At 53.0% G+C, this 21,921-nt stretch overlaps 1 protein-coding gene across 4 annotated transcripts in view; it reads right to left on the bottom strand.

Annotated features, from left to right (window-relative positions):
* SGSM1 (small G protein signaling modulator 1) overlaps positions 1 to 21,921 on the bottom strand; it is a 41,261-nt gene that overhangs the window by 19,056 nt on the left and 284 nt on the right. For 3 of the 4 annotated variants that reach the window (XM_071572096.1, XM_071572093.1, XM_071572094.1), the window contains exons 2-9: positions 18,817 to 18,860; positions 8,177 to 8,252; positions 4,568 to 4,730; positions 3,612 to 3,764; positions 3,004 to 3,071; positions 2,722 to 2,867; positions 2,106 to 2,237; positions 1,439 to 1,563 (exon numbers count right to left, since the gene is read on the bottom strand). In XM_071572096.1, coding sequence (XP_071428197.1) covers positions 1,439 to 1,563; positions 2,106 to 2,237; positions 2,722 to 2,867; positions 3,004 to 3,071; positions 3,612 to 3,764; positions 4,568 to 4,730; positions 8,177 to 8,252; positions 18,817 to 18,860 — 907 coding nt within the window. Of the gene's footprint in view, positions 1 to 1,438; positions 1,564 to 2,105; positions 2,238 to 2,721; positions 2,868 to 3,003; positions 3,072 to 3,611; positions 3,765 to 4,567; positions 4,731 to 8,176; positions 8,253 to 18,816; positions 18,861 to 18,955; positions 19,040 to 21,921 lie in introns of those variants that run through there. The other variant, XM_071572095.1, reaches the window with a different exon arrangement.

Here is a 21,921-nt window from a genome sequence, read left to right as displayed (position 1 = left end):
CACTCCTGCCCGAGCCTGGGGTGCTGCTCTGCTGAGCTCCTGCCCCCAGGGAGAGGAAATAAACCCTCACCGTTGGCAGGGCTTTTTTCAGAGCTGACAACACACTTGGTCTCAGCTGCTTCTGTTCAACAAGTGCTGAGGCACAGGCACCTTGAGGAGTCTGAGCAAATCTAGAGTGTGCTGGCTTGCTGGTGGCCACTGGACAGGGCAGAGGGGCAGGGAGGGCCAGGTGAAAGCCAGGGAAGGGGATGTCTCCAGGGTTTCATTCCTGTGAAGAGCCCAGCACTGCTCTCCAAGAGTGTCAGTACTCAATCACATCCAACTTCTTTGCAACAAAGCAAATTTCCAGATTCTGAGCAGCATCATCTGCCACTTCACAAAAATAGCACTTAAACAACGTTAAAAATGGCTCGTGAAGGCAGTGAAGGGGTGCAAGAGTCACTCCCTGTACAGTCATACTTACTGTGCCATCTGCCTCCTCTCTTCCTTGGTCACGTCTCGACACTGGGAAGTTTTAGAGCTTAGGCTGATGCCCAAGACAAGAACTCAGAAAAGGAGTGTAGAGATGAAAATAGCATTTTAGGGGGAGGGTACCAGGCACAACTGAACAGCCCAGGGCCAAGAAGAAAGGGGAGATGAAAAGAACACAGGTAAACAAACCCCAAAAAACTACAATTGAGAATGAACAAAACTGAGATCAAGTTGTGCTGAAGAAGATCTCTACTCTAGCTCAGAGATCAATGTCCTGAACAGTCCCACTTTCCTGGAGCTGCTGGAAACGGATTTTGTTTCTCAGGCAAACTGGGACCTGGCATGATCATGTAGCTTGTGAAAGGAGTGTAGCTATCAAGGGAAATGCCAGCAGTCCAACAGGCAATGCCAGGGAAAAGGGCTTGGCCACACAGGCTGCCAAGCAAACTAAGCAGACTTCAGGGCCTCTGGAGGAACAGGCTCCAGGGACTCCAATAAACCCAGGGAACTCTGAATACCTGCACGTAGGATCAACAGAACAGCACCACAAAATGGCACACACTGTCACCAAGGTCTGATCCTCTTGAAGTGCTCACATTCCCTCCCTGCAGATTCTCTTCCCTGTATATGAGCTCCTCATCTTCCCAGATTACAATAATCAGGATAAACCTGAAACCATTGAGGGCATTCCCCTGAAAAATCCCTGAGGGCAATAAATGAAAACCGCTTTGTGTGGTTTGGAACAAGCCTCAGCTCCCTCACTGAGCACTTCCCAGCAGAGAGGGGCAATAGCTCAGCATCTCATACCACCTCCCCTCACCTTCCCCAGGCCTCCTTCCCATCTCTTCCCCTCACAGACTGGAGGATGATGGTTTTGCTCTGCAGTCACTGGGAAAGCACTGCTGGTTTGGACACCAGGTCCAAACCTGTCCCTGGGGAACATTTGTCCCAGCTCTGCTCCAGTCACCTCTTCTCATAGTCCAGGTCCCCCATGGAGCCGTTCATCAGCTGGTTCGGGGTCCACTTCAGTGCCATGATGTCAGCGGTCTGGTGCAGGGACAGATATCCTGGGATTGCCTCCATGTCATCTCGCTTGAGGGCACAGACACAGGGACAGAGTGAGCTCAGAGATGCCAGAAACATGAAGCAGCACCCCGAGGCTGGAGCCAGTCCTGGCCCCTCACATGGCCCTGCCTGCTGCCCCAACCCACCCACTCACCAACAGTGAGAAACCCACTGTGGCCCTGAAAAGCCTCCTGGCAGAGACTCCAGGACACTTCACCTGCTTGGGAAAGGGCTGAGAGCAGCTGCCCAGCAAGGCAAACTCAACAGCTTCACCTAAAAGCAGTTTGCACCTCATTTATTTGACTACAAGAAGCAGGAAGGGACAGGAGAAGTTTTATGGCAAAGAGCCGGCAGGGAGAGGAGCCTGTTTGTCCTGGGGCTGGAGCAGAGCTCTTCCATTCCACCAGGAGGATCCAGATCACCAGGACCTCCACAAACACAGCCCAATCACCACCTTCCCACATAAAAAATGGGCCCGTGCTTTACTTCAGCAAAGAGTACGTTGGGATAGAAGGAGCTTCTGGGGGGAAGAGCAGCATTTCCCAGCCCAGGTGCCTCCAGGGACCCACCGGCTGCACCAGGACGTTGTTCTTGCCATAGAGCAGCGTCGCTCGGGAGTTCTGGTGCAGAGACTCCACATAGTCCCTGGCACACAGCGAGGGTCGGTCATCCATGCTGCCACTGGAGTGCCTCTTCTGAATCTGAAAGACATCCACCCACCAACGTGAGGGGAGCTCAGACAGCTCGGACTGTCCAAAAGCCTCTCTGGAAGCTCATTCTCTCCTCACTTACACACTTAAGAAAGTCACTGCTAGAAATGTTTTCCTCTGAGTCCTCTGAGAGGATTCCTGGCTCTGGCCAAGATCACTTCTGTACTTAGAGAAGCCCCAGGAGTGTGCTTGGCTTACAATAAACATTGCAGACTCCAGCTTCAGTTGCTTTTCATTCATGCATGATGTTCCCACGGGGCACAGACCCCATGATGTCCCCATGCCCCAGCAGGCTCCATGGACTGTGCTCCCAGCACTTCTGGCTCAAAACCTTCCCTCATGAGAGGCACCACAGCCCTTTCCAAACCCAGGGAGCCCAGAGCCTTGGCTGTGGCTCTGGCAGGAGCCCTGGCTGTGGCCCTGGCTGTGGCTGTGGCTCTGGCAGGAGCCCAGCCAGGGGCTGCCCCCCACTCACACAGAGCGCCGGGCGCTTGGTGGGCGAGTCCTGGCGGCAGTGGGAGCTGTGGATCCGGTGCCGCTGCACCAGTTCATCGGCAGATGGGTCTGTCCAGAAGTGGTCAGCGGTTTTCATCTTGGTGTACTCCAGTGCACAGGGCCCCACTGCAGAGAGGAACAGCCCAAACGTGAGAGAGCTGTCAGTGTGCTGATCCACAGAGGAACAACTGCATTCCACACCCACACCACAGACCTGGGAGCACAGGTTTGGAAAGCAAGTAGGGTAAGAGGAAAGTGTTACCCAGTAGAGATGCAAGAATTGGCCCATCCACAGGATCCATCATGAGAGCTTCCTTCTCATAGTACTTACTACAAGAAATAAAAGACAGCAGAAAGCTGGAGTGTTGCAAAATGCGAATGCAAAGTTATATACAGTGGTTTTAAACCACTGGTATGCCCTTCTCTTTCTGTATCACCCCTTGGAGGGGAGAGGGCAAGAAGCCCTTAACAGGTTGTTCCTCTAGCTGTGAAATTCCTGGGGACAACACCTCCTGCAGCACATTGCAAACATCACCAACTCCTAACAAAACCTGCCCAAAACTGGAGATCCTCCCCAGGACAGGTCACCTCAGCACAGAGATCCCAGAGGACAAGGACAACACAGTATCTGACAACCCAACTATCAGCAGGGCAAGTGTGGCCTGTCTTTATTTTAGGGAGTGCACAGTGGTCACCAGCAGCAGGGTATCCTCATGATGGGCACTGAGTGACACAACTGGCCTGTTCCATCCAGGGACTCCCTTGCCCACTCAGACACAGCTCAGCCAGCAACACCCCCAGTGCCACCGCAGGGGCAGATGCTGGCAGTGACCTGGGACAGGGAAAGGGGTGGCCTGTGCCTGTACTCACCTGCTGTTCTCTACCAAGTAGTGCACGATTTTATCCAGGACCTTTTCGAAGAGGGCTGTGCGGATCCAGAGGTGCCTGATGGCCTGAGGAGACAGGTTGGGCAGCTTGGGCACCTTGCGCACATTCTCTGGCATGCCCTGGACTTGGTTTCGCCTTGAGAGGTGCAAGACAAGAGACAACACCATCACTGGCTCATCCCTGAGCTCTGCAGGAGCCCAGGGCATTCCTGGCACCTCGTGGGGCACAAAGCCAGGGGTTTGGTGGTGCTGGGGGATGCCCAGGGAACTGTCTGGGACAGGGCTCTGGTGATGCCCCCTGCATCTCTTCCACCCCCTGCTCCAGAAGGCCACACCTGCGTTTGGAACCAGACTTACTAATCAGTTTCCCACTACAGACACCCCAGAGGGAGTCTCTCCCTCAGCAGAGGCTTCAGCTCACACACTTTTCCACAGATGCCTGAGGACAGCAGTTCACAGGCAGAGCAGCTTATCTTAGGAGTGCATAAAATTCCTGCTTCTAGGTAGCTGCTCCATCCATCTCCCTAGTTCCTGTCCAAGGATGAGTGAGCTGCTCTCAAACAGCAGATTAATTACTGCAGGTTCAAGCCCTGCCCACTGAGACAGAGCAAATGTTGTTCCAGTTGGCTTAGTGAACTGGTCCATAAACCATGACAGCTCAGGAGCAACACACTCAGCTGTCCCTGAGGCACAAGGAAAGGGGCAGAGGGATAAGAACTTGCCCACCACTGCTTAAACCACAGCCACAACTCAGTTTCTTAGGAAAGCAACCAGTTCGTTCAAGAGAGAAAAACCCCAAGACAAGACACAGCCCAACTGAAGGAGTGATTGCTCCTGCTGAGGCTCAGGGTGGACACTGCGACCCCCAGCCAGACCCAAACTACACCCTCACCCCAAACACGAGTGCCCAGAGGACTGACAGCAGTGCTGGTGCCTTACGCGTTCTCGATGAGCTGTTCCAGGTCCTGCACCTTCTTGCAGAGCTCCTCTGCCAGGGGGAAGCTCTTGCCCACCTTCATGAAGAGCGCTGCGATCTTGTTGCTGCGCAGGAATCCGGCTGCCCTACGCCTGAGCCCGTGCAGGACACAGCACTCCACGGCAGCTGCAACACACACACACCACACTGGAGCACCTGCCCCACGGACATGGGCTGGGAGAGTTGTGGCTGCCCAGCCCAGAGAGGGGGAGGCTGTGTGGACACCCCTCAGCACCTTTCAGGATCTAAAGGGGCTACAAGGAAGCCAGAGAGGGGCTTTACATGGAGGCATCTCCCTTTTGACCAGGTTGCTCCAACCTCTGCCCAGCCTGGCCTTGAACACTTCCAAAGATGGGGCAGCCACAGCCTCCTAAAACTTCTCCAACCATTCCCACCTGGCCTTTGGAAAAACATCTTTGTCAGACATGGTACAACTAACACCAAGTGCTGCAGCTTCTCCAGGCAGGGTGATTGCTGTGCTGCCACTCTCCTCATGGGTTTCTCATGGATTGTGGAGAAGCCAAACAACTCCCTGAAGTTTTCCCATCAGTCCAGTCTGAGGGTACAGCTGAAACAAGAGATTTCACTCCCTGTGCTAGCAGGTCCAAGCAAGGAGAAAGCCCAGGCACTGAGGGTTTCTCAAGCAGTACAGGAAATAGAGCCAGCAGCTTGGTCTGGCTTTGGAGACTGTCCCAGTTCGGTGGTGACTCCACCAGCACTCAGGGACACAGGGATTAGTTGTAGCCTGTGCAAGGCTTTTCCTGACTTGGTGCTTTGGGCTCTGCTCGAAGGCAGTATCAGACACTCACTGAACCCTGGTGAGCACTCAGAAAGCCCCAGAAACCTGTCTTCTCTTGCCAGGCTCCCTGCCAGCCTGTGGGATCCCAGCAGCTGCTGGGCCAGCGATGGAGCCGGCGATGACTCCACAGGAAGAGGAGTGTACACACAGAGGCTCTGCTGGCAACTGCATCCCAAAGCCCCTGGGAGGGCTCCGGATGGATGTCTAGTGCCAAACACTGGCTGATTATACTGGCTGATCAAAGCACTGGGAAATCACATAGACCCACAGTCCTGCAGGCTCTTCATCCAGGTCTGACAATGAGCTTCTCCCACACCGGCTCCCTCCTGCGGCCACTGCCGAGACCAGCCTGCCCTCCAGATGCTGCTCTGCCTCCTGCCTGGAAGGGTATCCTTCCCTACAGCTGAACAGCTCCATGGAGACACAGGAAAAGCTATTCCATGCAGCCCCATCACCAGCTCCCGGCCTGGGAGATGCTGATTATCCTGCCCTGCTCGGTGCTGAGCAGCAGCATAGAAGGTTGGGGAGACACGGCCTGAGCTGCACCAGAATGAGAGATTTGGGGCATCACAGCTCCATACCAGCCAGGGAGAGATCCCAGATCCTGAAAGGCCTTCTGGCACACTGCACTGTGGAGGAGTCAAGAGCATCTGTTTGCAACACCAGAGACTGAACCTCTCCAATACACCACTTCTGCTGGCAAAACTAGATAGAAATGTGCTGTTTCCAGAGGAAAACCTCTCTCTGTGCTTCCTCAGGTGTTCTGAGGCTGGAGCACACACACCAAGAGCACCGTGTCCCTGTTAAATCCAGGGGTAATGGTAGGGGCTTTTAACCTGATGAGGTTTTGAGCTCAGTTCATAACTTCTGTCACTGCTGCAAAAACACTGTGAGGAGATTGTCCCCATCCCTCAGGATCCACAGCAGGGCAGTGTGAGGCAGGGGCTCTGTGCAGATACACCCAGGTAAGGTGGGGGGTTTGATTCCTGGCAAAAGACTAAAGATATTTCTGAGTTGCCCAGAGCACTGGTGTGATTCAAACCACTCAGGCTGAGCAGACTGATGTGCACACCAAACCCTCAGCTCACCCCCAGCCCTGCCCCCAGCTCTCCATCAGCCTCCCAGGGCAGCCTGGACTGACAGATGCCAACTCGTGTTTGTCTGCTCCAGATCCCCCCCAACAGGAGAAGGGGGTGCCTGGGGGCTCTGCCCTTTCCTGCCACACCACTGATTCCATCCAAAAGGGTTTGCAGTGCAGAGGGTGAGGAGGGCTCTGAGGAAGGCAGCTCTTTCCAGGGAAAAGGGCAGCTCTGGCAGCCACAGCCAGGCTTGCAGCATGCTCTGCTTGGCAGGGAAAAGGGTTATTTATAAGATCACCAGACTTCTGGAGAGCCACAACACTGAGGAAGGTGCATGTACCATTCAAATGAGAGAGAAGCCACAGCCATGGCAGGAGAGGAGGCACCAGGCACCAGGAGGCAGGGGCAGCAGCAGCAGGAAGGAGCCAGAGAGGACCCAGGAGCCCTTTGTGCCCAGATGCCTCAGCTCCCTGTCACTGCAGCCTATAAATAAGCCCCTCGTGCTGCACAGAACAGCAGGGAATGAGTCACACCTGGGAGTCTGCTCTGCTCTTTCCATGCCACACAAAGGGCCAGAACAGGCTCCTGCCTGCCTTTGATGTGAGGGCCCAGCAGGAGAGGAGAGAGGCCCAGGGAGCCAAGGCTTGTGGGGTCAGAGTGGAGCTCCAAGGGCATGTTCCATGTTCCAGCTTGCCCACCCAACAGGCTGAAGTGCTTGTCCCCCTCTCTAAAGACTGAGTAGTTTCAAATTAGTTTGAAATTCATTAGTACACCAAGCAGGTGCCCCCACTTCTGCAAGCACTGGCATGTGCAGACTGGGCACCTGAAGCTGCTTTACCAGGGCTCTCCCTGTCCCAGTCACACATTCTGCACTCTGAGTGGCTGACAGAGTGGCACAGGAGGGCCAAAGGAATAGAAACAATCTGATTTTGCCATCCTAAGTGCAAAGTCTCTCTGATGACCAAACCTGTGGCACATTCCACCAGGAACAAGGCTGCTCTGTCCTGCTCCCCACCACATTTGAGATATAAATACTCCTCCTCTTCTGCTCCCTAGTCCTTGCTCTGAGCCCTCCAGGATGTCTCACGGCCTAAACCCAACAAAGAAACCTATTTGCCAAGGTTTTGATGGATTCTGAAGCATTTCCACATTTTAAAAATTGTCATACCAGTAGGAGAAGAAGAGTTAAAGAGCAGGTTAGTGAAAAGTACAGCTGCCAGAAAATGAGCCCCAAACCAGTCCAGTATCAGAGCAGACCTTCTACAAACGCCATCCAAAATTCTCTGTCAGCCTCCAGCCTCTCTGCTCTCACACTCTGGCAGGCTGCAGACTCCTTTCCATAAATCCCTATTCCATAATAGCACAGAAATATTTGGACTTGACAGACTTTCAGTTGAATCAATTCTCAAGGGAATTCAAAAAGAAAATATTATTTCTAGTACATCCTAAGTGGCTGCCCACACTGCCAGCATCCCTCCCTCCTGACACATCTCAGTGTGTTTTAGGCACAGAGCGAAGGCCTCAGGGACTGTGACTGCTGTCACAACAACTCACCCCCTGGCACTAGCCCCCGCCCCCCCCAGCCCAGGGGCATGTTCCCAGGAATGGCACATGCCAGAGCAGGAGAGCCCAATGCCAAGGGGAAGTTGCAGCCCCTGCCCAGGTCAGCATCTGCTGTTGTGTTGGAGACTCACCACAGAAGGAGATGATGTGGCTGCTGTCCTCGTGCACAAACTTCCTTGTGACTGCCTCCTCCATGATCTGCTTCACCTGTGGAACACAGACAGTTAGAGGAAACATGGAATTTCAGCCATGAACCTCAGCAAGGAGACCTGTGCTGGGGTGGGATGTTCAGAAACCTCCTCTGCTCCCTGACTTTTCCAGTGGCACAGGGGGTCTCACAGAGGATCAGCAAAGCTCTGCCTGCTGAGCAGCACCACCTGTTTCACAGTCATGTATAAAAAAAGGGTTATTTCATTTCTGGGAAACTTCAAAGTAGGAAAATGATGAGCAGAGAACTAACTGTGGGAACTGAGCATCATTTAGGGAAAAGTCATCTAACAAAGGTAACCAAATCTCATATTTAATGCTCTTACAGTATTGTGCTGTTCTTTCATATTATTTGACAAATTTTATGTGACACAGCTATTCCAAATGACTGTAACTATCCATCAATGCCTCATTCAGGGGTCACCTGGCACCAGCTGTGCCCAGGAGTGCCATTTCCACAGCAATACCCACAGCTCTGCCCTCGCTGCCTCTCCCTGGCACTGGCTGCAGTACAGCTGATCAAAAGGAACTAGTACATGTCAGGGCATGATTAGGGGAAAGAAATAAAGAGGAACCCACATAAATTAGAAGGGTAGTTTTTGCAAAGCAGACAGGAGGGCAGAGCTGCCAGGTAAGCAGAGTGGTGACTTCCATCCCCACTGCACCCTCCCTGATCCTGCTGGAATCAGCAAAAGTCCAGCTGCATCTTTGCTCCTTAAATGTTCAGTTCCCAACCATTTTTCCTGTTCAACACAGAGCTGCCAGCATGCCCAGAGCTCATCCTACAGTGCCTCTACAACATCTTGCTTTTCACACTCTGGTTGCAGAAACCAAAGGGAAGTGCTGTGGGCATAAGGGAGGCTCTGCTTAGCAAAGTGTTCCCTCTGAAGGCACAGGGAGGAGGGAAAAACAGCAGGTCAGGACTCGGCGAAGCAAACCTTGGATGTGTGAGAGGCCTTTAATAGCATCACTTGGGAAATTAAACCCTTAGCAAGATATAATCAAGGTCAGTTATGCACAGCTAACAGCTCAATAAAGGAAATCCTTTATGGGCACGGATTAAGAAAAAAGTCCTGTCTGAAGAAGCTGCTGTGTGTGTGTCAGAGCCACCAGGTGAGCTCCCAGCCCTGCTCTGAGCCAGGTGACTGATGGAGCCTGGTCATGGACACTGAGACTCCCCTGGACCCCAGGGCTGGGTTGGGCTGACAGTGAGGCAGGAGGTCACACACTGAGAGAGAATGTGACCTCGGGACTGGAGGTGGCTTCAGGTGGCTCAGAGCACTGAGCAATGCCCCTTGGCACAGCATGATCCAGCTCCTGCAGTTCCCAGATGTGCTTGGAACAGCAACTCCAATTGCAGAAACACCTCAGGGGTGGTGGCCTCTGCTTCCAGAAACCCCCAAAAAGCTTTATTTATTGTGTCTCAAAACTGCAGCCATCCCTGGTGAGGGCACCCCTTGGTGCTCCTTCCTCACACCCCACTCACAGTTTTGCCCTTGTCCTGGTGACCTGTCTGGGCAGCAGGGAAGGGGCAGCTGCATCCTCACCCACCTTCCCTGCTCCAGCAGCAGGTCTTTTTAAACTTCAATGGAAGAAACACAAACAGGGACAGAGTAAGTCCCAGGCAGAGGAGGGGATCCCTCTCTCCCAGACATCCCTCAACCTTGGCAGCAGTGGTGGATTGTGCATGGGAAGCAGCCCATACTTCATGTGACCAGTGCCAGTGCCCAGATGAACACCAGCGTTCTCCTTTGCCCCCACCTGGTTGAGGACATGCCAGTCCCTCCTTTTGAAACCTCAACCAGCCCAGGATCCAGCAGTGATTACCCCCTTGGGGCAGCCCTGGAAGGGAGGACTGGCAAGGCGTGTCTTGGGGCCCTCATGGGATTTCCCAAAATTTGGCTTTCCCAAAAGGCTGAGCCCTCCTTGTCCAGATGGCTCATGGCCCTCACCCAGCCAGGCTGAGCTTCCTCTGCCAGCAGGACATGGCACTTCCCTCTCACACATCCAACTGATCCACGGGAAAACAATGACACACAGACATTAAACAATGGTAATATCAGGATTTCAACCACTTCACGACACATTTGGGAACCAAAGCAGAGTTGCGTCTTTACCACCTTCTGATTAAATTAGGAAATATCCCAATTTAAGCAGTATATTTGAATATTTGTTTGAAATTTTAATATATTGACACAACACCCACAGTCCTTGCCCAGGGCAGTGACCATCTGCCTGTCCAGGGCCCGTGGAGTATCCAGGACAGCAGGACTGCAGCTCCAACCAGGCATCTTGGTGCCAGCACAGCACAAACCACCTGCATGCTCGAGGCACAAACAAGAAACCTTCCAAGAGACACAGTTTAGTGGAAAATTACTCATTAAAAGTAAAAAAAAAGTGCTGTGTTGACTGAGGTTATTGCACTAAAAATAAATCTACAGGACTAGAAGTAGAAAGAGCATTGCAACAAGGGCACTCACCTGGCATGGGGCAAATGCAAACACCAGCCCCAGACAGACAATCTCATAACAGAAAACAGGGGATATCATGGAATCATGGAACAGTTTTGGTTGGAAGGGACCTTAAAGCCTGTCCAGTCCCACCCTGTACCATGGGCAGAGACACTTTCCACTAGACCAGGTTGCTCCAAAGCCCATCCAACCTGGCCTTGAACACTTCCAAGGAACAGAAACAACACTTCCAGAGAATATAATCAAGAGATTCTGATTTTCTCTACATACCAAGAAAGTTTCCCCACAAAACCTTACATTTGGCCATAAACAGACATGTCTGGTGTCTGTAGCACAGCTTCAAGCCAGAGAACCCCAAAACTCCTGACAGATCTCCTCTGCAGTTATCTGCAGATCCCAAAGGACCCTCCCAGCTGGACCCCAGTCCCTGGACAGCCAGCTGGGACCACAACCACCACAGGTCCCATCTGCCACGTGCTCCCAGATCCACTGTGAGTTTGTGAGATGGAGGGGATGGGGAAGAGCTCAGCCACACTTGGCTCACTCCACAGAGAAGACTTGAACAGCCTCTCGATGTGCTGCATTCCAGCATTTTAATGCTAATCCTCCAATTGTAGCCAGAACAATCCCAACAGATGAAGCTGCCCACTCTGGAGCTCATGCCAGCCTAGGGAAATGAGATGTTTGCTCTCCTTTTATGAGAAAGGAAATTAAAACAGCAACTAATAATTTAGCTGTAGGTAAACTCGAGAGGAATCTCATCAAGTATTCCACAACAGCACAAACAATCCTCCTGGCTCCAGCTGTGAGCACAGGACAAGCCACCAGAGCAGGGTTACAGGGCCACCCCAACAGGCTGTCCACATAAACTCAACAGCATTAATTAATAATCCAAAAACACAACCAAAGACAGGCCAGTCTCAAGGCTACATGAACCATCCTCAGCCTGAATCACTGAGCCGTGAACAGGAGAGCCGGTCCTGCTCTGCTTCACGTGCGTGTTGGAACTACAAGGAAAGGCTCGTTACCTCTTTTGTGCCCCATCTCCAAAGCCAGACCCAAGAGCCACAGGCACTGGGCAGAGCCCTGGCTATGGCATTCCCTGGGGGCAGCAGGAATCCTGCACCTATTTCAGGAATCCTGGTGCCCTTCTTTCAGAGCAGGGATTTGAGCTTCAACCCCATTCCCACAGGGAGGCTCCTGATCCCAGAGGCCTCAGCCCCTCCTGTGCTTCCCCTCACCTTGGGCAGCTCCACCCCAGCCAAAACTCTGTTATTAAAATTTTATTTTACTAACTGCTTTTCTCACTCTTAAAAGGAAACCAAAACCTCACCTATCCAACAATCCCAGTGAGGGATGAAGGCTTAGACCTCTCTGCTACAAAATTCCCAGGGATACACCTCATCCAAATCCAGTTTTCCTGTGCCCCAGCCCTGCTGTCATTTACACTGCTGGAATAAGCCAGGTATTATCACAGCCACAGCCACCATGAGGTGGAGTGACCAGGAGCAAGCCAAGAACTCTGGTTTAATCAGTCTAAGGCAATATTGACTCACAACTGGTTTACCTGGCTGGATTCTTCCCCATATGACCTGTACTCTATAGATTATTCAGGGATGTTTGCAGGCACTATTTTCCTCATGCAGGGATGTTTGCAGTCATTATTTTCCTGCCATCCTTCTATCCAGGCATGTTTGCAGTCCCCATTTTCCTGCCATGCCTCTTGCAAAGCCTCTCACTTGTTATCAAGGCATTCCATGGGAGCACAGCACCTCCCCTGGATTTGGCCATGCTCAGAACTCAGTGGGATTGTTTCCAGCAAGCCAGATGCAAACAGTGCCCTGAGTGATCCTTCTCCCAGCCCTGCTCAAGGTGAGGCTCAGTCACGTTGCCAAAGGCTGAGGACAACGAGCTCTGAGGTGACACTCCCAGGCATGGGCAGAGCAAAAAACGTGGCAGAACAGCCAGACATTGAGGGCAAAACAACAGCAGAGCAGATGCAGGTCTGGCTTCAGCTCCTGGAGTGAGACTTTCCTCCATGGTAATAAAAGCTACAGAGAAATAAACGTGCCAGTGATGGAGTTCATCTTCAAAGAAGTGTGTTTTTAGGCACTGCTATTGATCTGTTTGGGGCAAACATGGTAAGACCTTCTGCTGACTGTCCATGCAACACACATCCTGAAAACAAAGGATTCACAGTAAAAAATAGAGTGGAGATGAAGATACTTTCTGCTCCCTCTGAATAGCCACCTCTGCACTGGGTTTCAAGGACTTGGGTGGGATGAGAGGATGTAAGACCAAAGCCAGGAAGCAGCACTGGCTGTAGCCCCACAGAATCAAAGAATTAATCCCAGAATCATGGAATTGTTTAGGTTGGAAAAGATCCTTAAGCCCAACCATTAACTCAACACTGCCATGTTCAGTGCTCACATTCAATCCACCTTGCACAGAACCATCAGGCCCTCAAAAAAACATCATCAAACAGACAAAAAACCACAAAAACCCCAAACCCATTGATGATTCAGGCTTTAAAATTGTTTGCTCTTGTACATTCACTTTTCAAATTCTTTTCTGAGCTGGAGTTCTCTTTCTCATCACAGTCTAAGTGCTGCTTTAATTATGTGTTTGGAAGTTAATTCTCACACTTAAAAATCCCATTTTCCACATCAGTTTTGGTGCTACAAGTCCACGTGGGCATCCCTTGCTGTAATCTGAGCCTTTCTGTAATGGCTTCTCCCAACCAAGGTCCCTTTCCAGGAACAAGCCAGGGTTGAGCTCCACAGGCAGCAGCTCCCCACACTCTGCCAGGACTGTCCCTGTGCCACTGCAGCACTGGCACTTCTCAGGGGTTAGAGAATGCTGAAGAGTCACTCAAATGCCACACTGAGACAACCCCAGGCATGGCTGTACATGACAAACAAAATTCCCCTGCAGGAACATGAGCCTGGTTTGGTTGGATGTACCAAAGGTGGTTCAGTGACCAAGACAGAGCAAGTGCAAGTCCAGGAGGACACAAAGACATTACCCCAGCCCCCAAGTCCTTCTGGACTGCTCACCTGGTGCCCACAGAAGTCTCTGTGTGCTGGGAACAGTGGATGGAAATCCCAAGACATTGGATTACACCACTCATTCTGGAGATAAAAGCCACTTTTTCAGCTAAAGCAGAACTTCTCAGACCAAAACCTCCCATCAGCCAGATTTATCTCCTCATTTGAAAATGAAATTTCTGCCTGTTGCCTGTCTTGTTGCTACAACATGCATTTTTAGCAGACTTGTTTAAAAAATGCACATTATCAAACTCAGGGCTGCAAGATGTTTCTTCTACATTACCCTGTTTTTATCTTTGCAGCAACCCCCTGATAATCCCCGGGGCAGGTGCCAGACACTGCTCAGCACCATCAGGAGTCCAGCCCTGCTCTGCCACCTCTCTGAGGATTTACTGGCTGACCACTAAATAATCCACATTAATTGGGTTCCAATCACTAAAACCCCCAGCTGCAGAGCACACGCACTATTTATACCCAGAGATCTAAGGGCTCTCACCACACATTTCCATGTCCCCTTGGTACAGGGGACAGCTTGGGGACAGCTATGGTGGCACCAGGCACTTGCCTTTAAAGCCATTCAGCAGCTCCCTGTTCTCACTGCCACAGAAAAATCGATCACAGTCCTACCAACGGAGACCTTTGGCTTTTCTAAAAGTCTTTTTAAATTATTTATCACTGCTTGCTGAATAAAACATGGCACCTTCTGCAGCTGAGGGATCCCCCACATGCCACACGTGGGATTTCCAGGCCAGACCTTCCCCAGGCACCACCTGTGCCCATGGCTGGGGACAGAGAGGAGGCTCCTTGGAGGGAAGGGGGAGAACTTGGAATGTTTGGGCAGCTTTCTGGAAAATGATTTGACAGATATTACTGGAAGGATCCATACTGCAACAATGCACCCTGGGGGGCCACAGGAATGATCCCAGAGATGTGTCTTTCCTGATAGTGTTTTGCACCAGACTTTCCTCACAGGGCATCACCTTTTGGCCAAAAATCTGTGCTTACAATACTAATGTAAGCTCACCAAGATCATTTTATAGCTGGTTCTATTCCTGTTGTGCTTGTCAAACACACATTTCCATGCCATCTGTTGGCACTGCTCACTGTAAATGCTCAATACAGACATTTAAGGAAACATTTAGGGAAAGTCTTAGTAATTTCTGTGTTTCCAGCACCTGACCTCGAAGCTTTGCCCTGTTCTGCTTTCATCCCAAGGCTTTTTATTTTCCCAGATGCTGATGTCACCCTGACAAGCCTTTTGGATTCAATTAAACATGGCAAACCAAATTTGCACCAAAACCAAGGGCAACTTCCAGCTCCAAAATGCTCTGAAGTTCCAAATCTGTGCAAATCCAGGTATTTCCATGGCAACAGCCAGGACAGCAGGAGAGAAGGGGATGGCATTTTGGCAACAGAGAGGGGAGGTTGGGTGAGGAGGAAGGAGGCTCCTCTAGCATATGGATTGAGAAGGAAGATGTGAGGAAGGGGAAAAGCAGCACAAAACCTGCTCTGGGGATGGAGGATCCAGCCAGGGGTTTGTGGAGTGTGAGAGCACTTGTGCACCCCCTGCTTTTATCTTTGAAAGGAGAGGAAATGGTCCCCAGTGATCAGTGATGCTCTTCAGAGCAGATCGATGCAGGCAATCCAGAAATGCTGCATTAAGGATGTCTGTTTACTCCTGGTGCAGGAACAGCTGAAAGGGCTGCCCTGGGTGCCTGAGAGCCATCAGAAGGTCCCTCTGCAAACAGCAGCCTTCATTACCAACCTGCAGCTCATCATCCTCGTTCCATCCTCATTTTCATCTTGCCTGACCACTTTGGACAGCTACAGAAAGGCCTTTTTCTTTTCCTTGTTTTTATAAACTGGCCTTGAGAACATTTAAAGCTCTCAACATTAATTTTTCAAATCCTAGTAACATTAAATTAATTTACAATTTTCTACCAATCCAGAATGAAATAGCTGGCACTGACATCTGCAATCTGATATTTTGGAATTATGGGCGCACAGGAAAACAAACCCAAGCTGCAAAAATATTGCTCTTACCAGTGCTGTGTGTTATTTAGCCACAAACCAGTCAACATGGCTGGGAAGTGGGGGCTTCACTTCAAGGGTGGGAGGAAGAATCTCACTGTTGTCCCCATGACACATGACGAAGGAATTAGTCAACAGCTACACAGTGACAATCGTTCAAGCTATTAAAAATAAACAACATATCTGACAGAAGACAAGCAGGCTCTGGTCAAACACAATTTTTAAAAGAATTCTAAGAACAGGCAGAAAAATGTTCAATCCAAGCTCAGCAGTTACTGGCAAGCAAAGAATTAAAGGTGCTTGCTGAGTGGCAAGTTAAACACTAAGTTTTTGCAGAAGAACAACCAAGAGGACTGTTTACTTTCATATTCCATACAGCTTTTCACTCAACTCCTTTTCCAGCACACACAGCACAGGTGTATTGCACAGGTAACACCTGCTCCCCACCCATTCCTCTGTGCAGGGCAATTACCTGGAGGTCGTTAAAAACACACCTCAGGATTCTCCTCTGTTAAAACTGAAACTTGGAAAAGAAGGGGAGGAGTACAGGTTGCAATGAGAATATTTTTAGTCAAAATCTCACACCCCTTCAAACCTGGGTATTTCAGGCTCTGGGTTTGTAAAGAAGCCTCATTCCACCTGATAAAATTCTAAAAAAAAAATCAGAGAATATTGGTTATGCTTCTCATTCTGCATAACATCAAACAGGATTCCTCACAAAGTCAGACTTCTCCCCCTCCTTGCAGCCTGCTGACAAATAGTCAATTCTGCATCTTCCAGGCTGAGTTTGATTTATTGTGACCATATGGGGAGGGGGGAGGAAGGGGCTGGTGACAGATAATAGAACTCATCTCAACCTGTACATCCACTGCAGCACAGGACTCCTTCAAAACAAACTGCATTAACCATGGCAACAGCCCGGCACCGAGGGCTGTGGGCTCACAGTGCTCTGGGTAATTCCAGTTTGCTGTTTATCTCCCTGCTCAGATCAGACCTTGCCTTCCCAGCATTTCACTCACTCAGCTGTGGCACTGCCATGGCACACGTGGCACAGCTGCCCAAGGGTGAGCCCTGCCTGTCCCCAGGCTCAGCAAACCTCACCTGCACTGAGGGCCCCAGCAGCTCCCACAGAGCCAGGGCTGAGGCAAAACCAGATGTGGTCTAATGACATGAGCATACACAGATTTGTAAAAAATAAAAATCCTGCAAGTGGGAAAAAAAACTAGGAAATTTCTGCAGTGGGCCCTTTCTGCTGCTTTTTGGAGTCTGCACCAGCTCCTGACTTAACCTGAGGTTGGTATAGGAGAGGAAGAAAAATCAACAGCATGGACAAAACAGGCCTAGAGAGCAGGGAGCAACAGACACGTGAATGTCCCACCTGCTCCCAGTTTCAGGGATGCTGCTAAATAATTAATTACATAATCTACAGGCTCCTCAGGGTTTTTAATTCCTACCAGAACAAAGACTGGGAAGAGAGCACAGAGTGTGGGTTCCCCCTGGAACTGCCCCACCTGTGTGGCCATGCATCCCCCACAGCCCCTCTCAGCACTTCCAGGGAGCACTGAGCTGGGAGAAACCCCCAGGGAAAGGCAGCGTGGTACCTGCACAGGCCCAGAACTCACAAGCACACCAACATCCCGAGGGGGAGTTCAGAGCAATGGGACCACCAGGAAAAAAGTCTGTGCTCTGCACAAGCCCTGATGGGCTGCTGGAGAGACCCCAGAGTGTGTCAAACACCCGCATCACAGCACCATGGGGGCACTTCATGCACCCCTCCCTCCTTCAGGCTTTACTAACATTCACCAAACCACATTTATCTTCCCAAAAGCCAGTGGGGAGGGCACACCACAAACCCAGCTCTGCTCCCTGAGGCCCGAGCTGCAGCTTCTCCCAGCACACAGCCTGGCATGGAGCAAAGCTGGGCACTGAAGGACAGCTTGGGAGGTGCTCCTGGGCAGGGGGAGCCCACCCAGGCTCCGGGAGCTCTGGAAGGGGCTCCCAGGGGAACACAGCCCCCAGCTCGTCTCCCAGCAGCGTTTGATGCTCAGCCCGTTGTGTGTCTGTGCCCAGGAGCACTCACAGACAGTAATAATGAGATGGCAGCTCTACCCACGACGCTAAATAAATGTCATACCCTTTTCCTGGCTTAATAGCCGTTGCCCAGGCAACCAGTAGTATTCCTTAGCACCACACCCGGCACAGATTAAAGGTGGGACGTGGTCTGGATGAACAGCACTGTCACCTCCATCCCCCCCAGACCCACCACCCACAGGGCTGGGTCAGGCGACTCCCAGCAGCGTCCCGGAGCCCCTGAGCTGGGTCTGGAGATGCTCATAAACCCAGAAACAAACCATCCCTCATCCCTCTGCAGTGCTCCAGGGGGTGACCTGAAGGGACAGAGCACGGGCAGAGGTGACAGTAGCTCGCGGTGACCCAGCGCTCCGGCCGGGCAGGACTCGGCTCCTCCAGGCGCTGCTGGCTCTCGGTGGAACCACCGGGGGTAAACATGGAGCTCTGCGCTGGCAGAGGAGCTCGGGGCAGCCCAGCAGAAAACACGGTGTGAACTGAGAGAGTTAAAGACGTCTGAGAAGAGGGAGCAGAGCGAGATGCGAAGCGCCATCAGCCTGCCCTGGGCACACACGCGGGGTCCGCAGCACCCGCTGCCCCTCGCCCCGCCAAGGAGCACCGCGCTGCCGGCAGGTCGCGTCCCATCCCCGCTCCCAAAGGAAAAACGTGTCACCGGGATTCGCCCCTTTTTCCCTGCGGAAAATCCCAAGTTGTGGCGTGCTCTGCCCCCAGGCAGAGGCGATTTTCCCGGGATGCGGGCACTGGCGCTGCAGGGATGCTCCTCCGCCCGCCGGGACCCGCACCGCGCTCGGGTGGGCTCTGGGCCCCGGTCGGGGATGGGTGTGGGGGGCTGTTGGACCCGCGGCAGCAGCAGCCGGGCGGGCCCGGAGATCCCCCGGGGAGGGGCCGGGCCGGGGATCGGAGCTGCCTCGGGGGTCCCGCACCCACCTCCTTCTTGACGGTTCGCAGCAGCCGCTGCCGGGTCTCCGACTCTGCGGGGAGAAGGGCAGAGAGAGGCCGGTTAGCGCGGCCCGGCCGCCCCAGCCCCGGTGCCCCCGTGCCCAGCCCCAGTCCCCGCCCGCCGTACCCGCCGGGGCCGCCGCCATGGCCCTGCTCGGCTCCGCAGCGCCCGCAGACTGCGGGGCACACGGACCGGGCCGCCCCGCACGGCACAGCACCGCACAGCACCGCCCCGCCGGGGAGGGGCCGCCGCCAACGCCAATCCGCGCCCTGCACCGGCACCGGCACCGGCGGCACAGCCCACACCGGGCACCGGCACCCGCGATACCCAGGCACCGGCACTCCCGGCACAGCCTAAACTGACCATCGGCACCCCTGGCACAGCCCACACCGGGCACTGATCCCCGGGCACCCCTGGTACCAGGCACAGTCTCCGGCATCACCGAGCGCCCCGGGCAGCCGCAGCCCGAGGCACAACCGGGACCGGCCCCTCACCGGGGTCCCAGCCGTCCCCCAGCTGCCAGGGGACACCGCCGGCACCGGGCACCCCCCACCTGGGACACACCTTCCCCCAGCCAGGCCCCAGCACGCCCTGCCCCGAGGTGCTCCGGGGTGTCCCGAGGTGCCCTGAGGTGCCCAGGGAGAGGACTGGGTAATGCGGCACGGGAGAGCCCTCGGGCGGGGGTTCGTCCTCCAGCCCCACTCCGTCCGGGCCCGATCCGGTGACCAGAGCAGACCAAGTCACCGGAGCCCCCGTTTCCTCCTCTCAGAATGAGAGCCTCTCCGAGAGTGCCCTGCCTGCAGCCCTTTTAACGTATCTTCTGTTTTCCTCTTCCCTCGCTTGCTGTTCCAGGACATTTCCATAGAAACGGCATCCCGGCTCCTTGCAGGCCAGTTTCCAAGAACTACAGAGCGCGTTGGTGCGAGGGCAGCGCTGCCCGGCAGAGCTGCGGGGCAACACGGGCACCCAGCCTGGCAAGGACAGCAGGACACGCTCCCACCTCTGCCAGTCCCAGCGGCTCTTCTGCTCACCCCGGGGCTCAGCTGCACCCCCTGCCCCAGGGCCGTGCTCGGTGGCTCCGGAGACAGCAGGAACGATGCTCCCAAAGGCTCCCCTCTGCTGACAGGAGAACGGGAGGCAGCGCTGGGAGCAGCATTAATCCGAATTCAGCCCCTTCTGTACCTTACAGGGGCCAGGAGGAGGCCTGGGCCACATCTCTTGTAGAGGAAGATCTGTTTCCCTGTACTCTGTTTGCTTTTCATTGTTTATTTGCTCCTTAAGTACCCGTTAACAGAGGCGGAGGCAGCACAAACGTTGCCGGGTTGCCCCAACAGGCGCACCTTGACTGGCAGTATCTGATCTCTGATCCAGATGGATCCCAGGAAGATTCTAGGATCCATGGGAATCCAACCTGGGCAGCTCTGGGTGCCGCTGGTGGGGTCACAGTTCCCCTCTGCAGTCACTGAGCATTGACTTGACCCTCAGGGTTCCGATTCCAGCCCGGGAAATCACCCTTTCCTTTGGGGAAAAATCGGCTGAAAGAAGCACAAGGACAAGCTCCCCCCAAACCTTGCTGATTCCTTTCTTTTGGAATATTCTGCTTCTCCCTAGATTAGACAGGTGGGAGACAATTGGCCCCTGTTTTCTGGAGCCTGGAGAGCTTAAATGAGAGCACGTTGATCTATACTTAATGTGATTAAGTTACATCCCTGTGTATCATGCTAATTAAATTAAACTTCCCACTGCTGCCTCTGCAGCTTAAACAGGATAGTTGTTTTTAGACCACAATTCGCTCCTCTGCATTTCCCTGCATGGTTGAGCAGGTGGATAAAAGCAATCTGCTAATCAAGTAATTGTGGTGTTTAGAATCAACTTCTAAGGCAGTGGATATTCAAGTTTAAATCTGATTTGAGCTGGATTTAAACTCTGTGTTTTCAATCTAAGGTTATTTGCACTTTGAGTAAGGAAAATAACAGGAAAAAGCAGAAATAAATGGATGAGGGACTGCACAGTGTGTCTGACTGTTGAGACAGCATCATATTGGGAAGAAAATTCTTCCCCGTGAGGGTGGGCAGGCCCTGGCAGAGGTTGGGCAGAGAAGCTGCGGCTGCTCCATACCTGAAGTTTCCAAGGCCAGGTTGAATGGGGCTTGGAGCAACCTGGGCTGGTGAAAGGTGTCCCTGCCCATGGCAGGGGGTGGACTAAATGATCTTTTGGGTCCCTTCCAACCCAACTCATTCCATGATCACCCCAAGACACCTCTCCCCCTGCCCTCCTCCCTGCAGCCCTGAGAACTTGCACTGCCCTTTCCACCTTGCAGCTTCTAAAGCAAGTAGAGATTTCAAAGCTTTGCCCTCATTGATTTGACAGCGTGGCCTTGACCCGTTGCGGAGGAGCAGCAGCCGCTCGGGTGGGTTGGGGCGGGGGGACGGCAGCACAGGAGGGGGCTTGGGGGCCAGGGAGAGGGTGGGAGCTGGGGAATAGGATGGGAGCACTGGGATCGTTCATGGCTCATTCCCCAGCCAGGACCTGGGGGCTGTGTCAGGGATGGAGACATTGAGCTGACAGTGCAGCACATCCTGGGGCTGGAGCAGAGCAGCAGCAGCGCCTGGAAAAAGATACCTGTCGATGCCTCAGCACAGGGAGGTTTCAGACAGCAACGTGCACAGCCCTGCTCTGGCAAAACACTGCCCAGCTCCAGCTTGGAGCTGCTGTGGGAACAGCCCCAGCTGTGTCAGGCTCACATTGTCTCTGCCCGCCCAGCTCTGCACAAGGTGTGAGGACAAAGCACACCCCGTGTGATTTAACAGACCAATGGGGGAAAAGGAGGGTCTCTTCAAGAGAGAAGGTAGCTCAGTTTCAAAAGATGCCAAAGTTCCAACAGCTGCTGCTTCACACTGGGAAAGGGGTCTCAGCCCAGAACCGTGTGCTGAGGAGCTCCTTGCTCCACACAGACCCCTGCAGGCCCCCAAAGACCCCCCCCTGAACACTCAGCCAGCTTCTTCAACCAGGACTGGCAGTGACTTAGTCCATCTGCTTAGTCTTCCTCAGCAGAGGCAGGACCAGAGCCCCGGTGGGTCTCCCCACTCACC

This window comes from Pithys albifrons, chromosome 17 (genome assembly GCF_047495875.1).
Source record: "Pithys albifrons albifrons isolate INPA30051 chromosome 17, PitAlb_v1, whole genome shotgun sequence".
NCBI lineage: Eukaryota > Metazoa > Chordata > Aves > Passeriformes > Thamnophilidae > Pithys > Pithys albifrons.
Note: the sequence above shows the minus strand (reverse complement) of the source record. Positions and strands in the feature narration are given on the sequence as shown.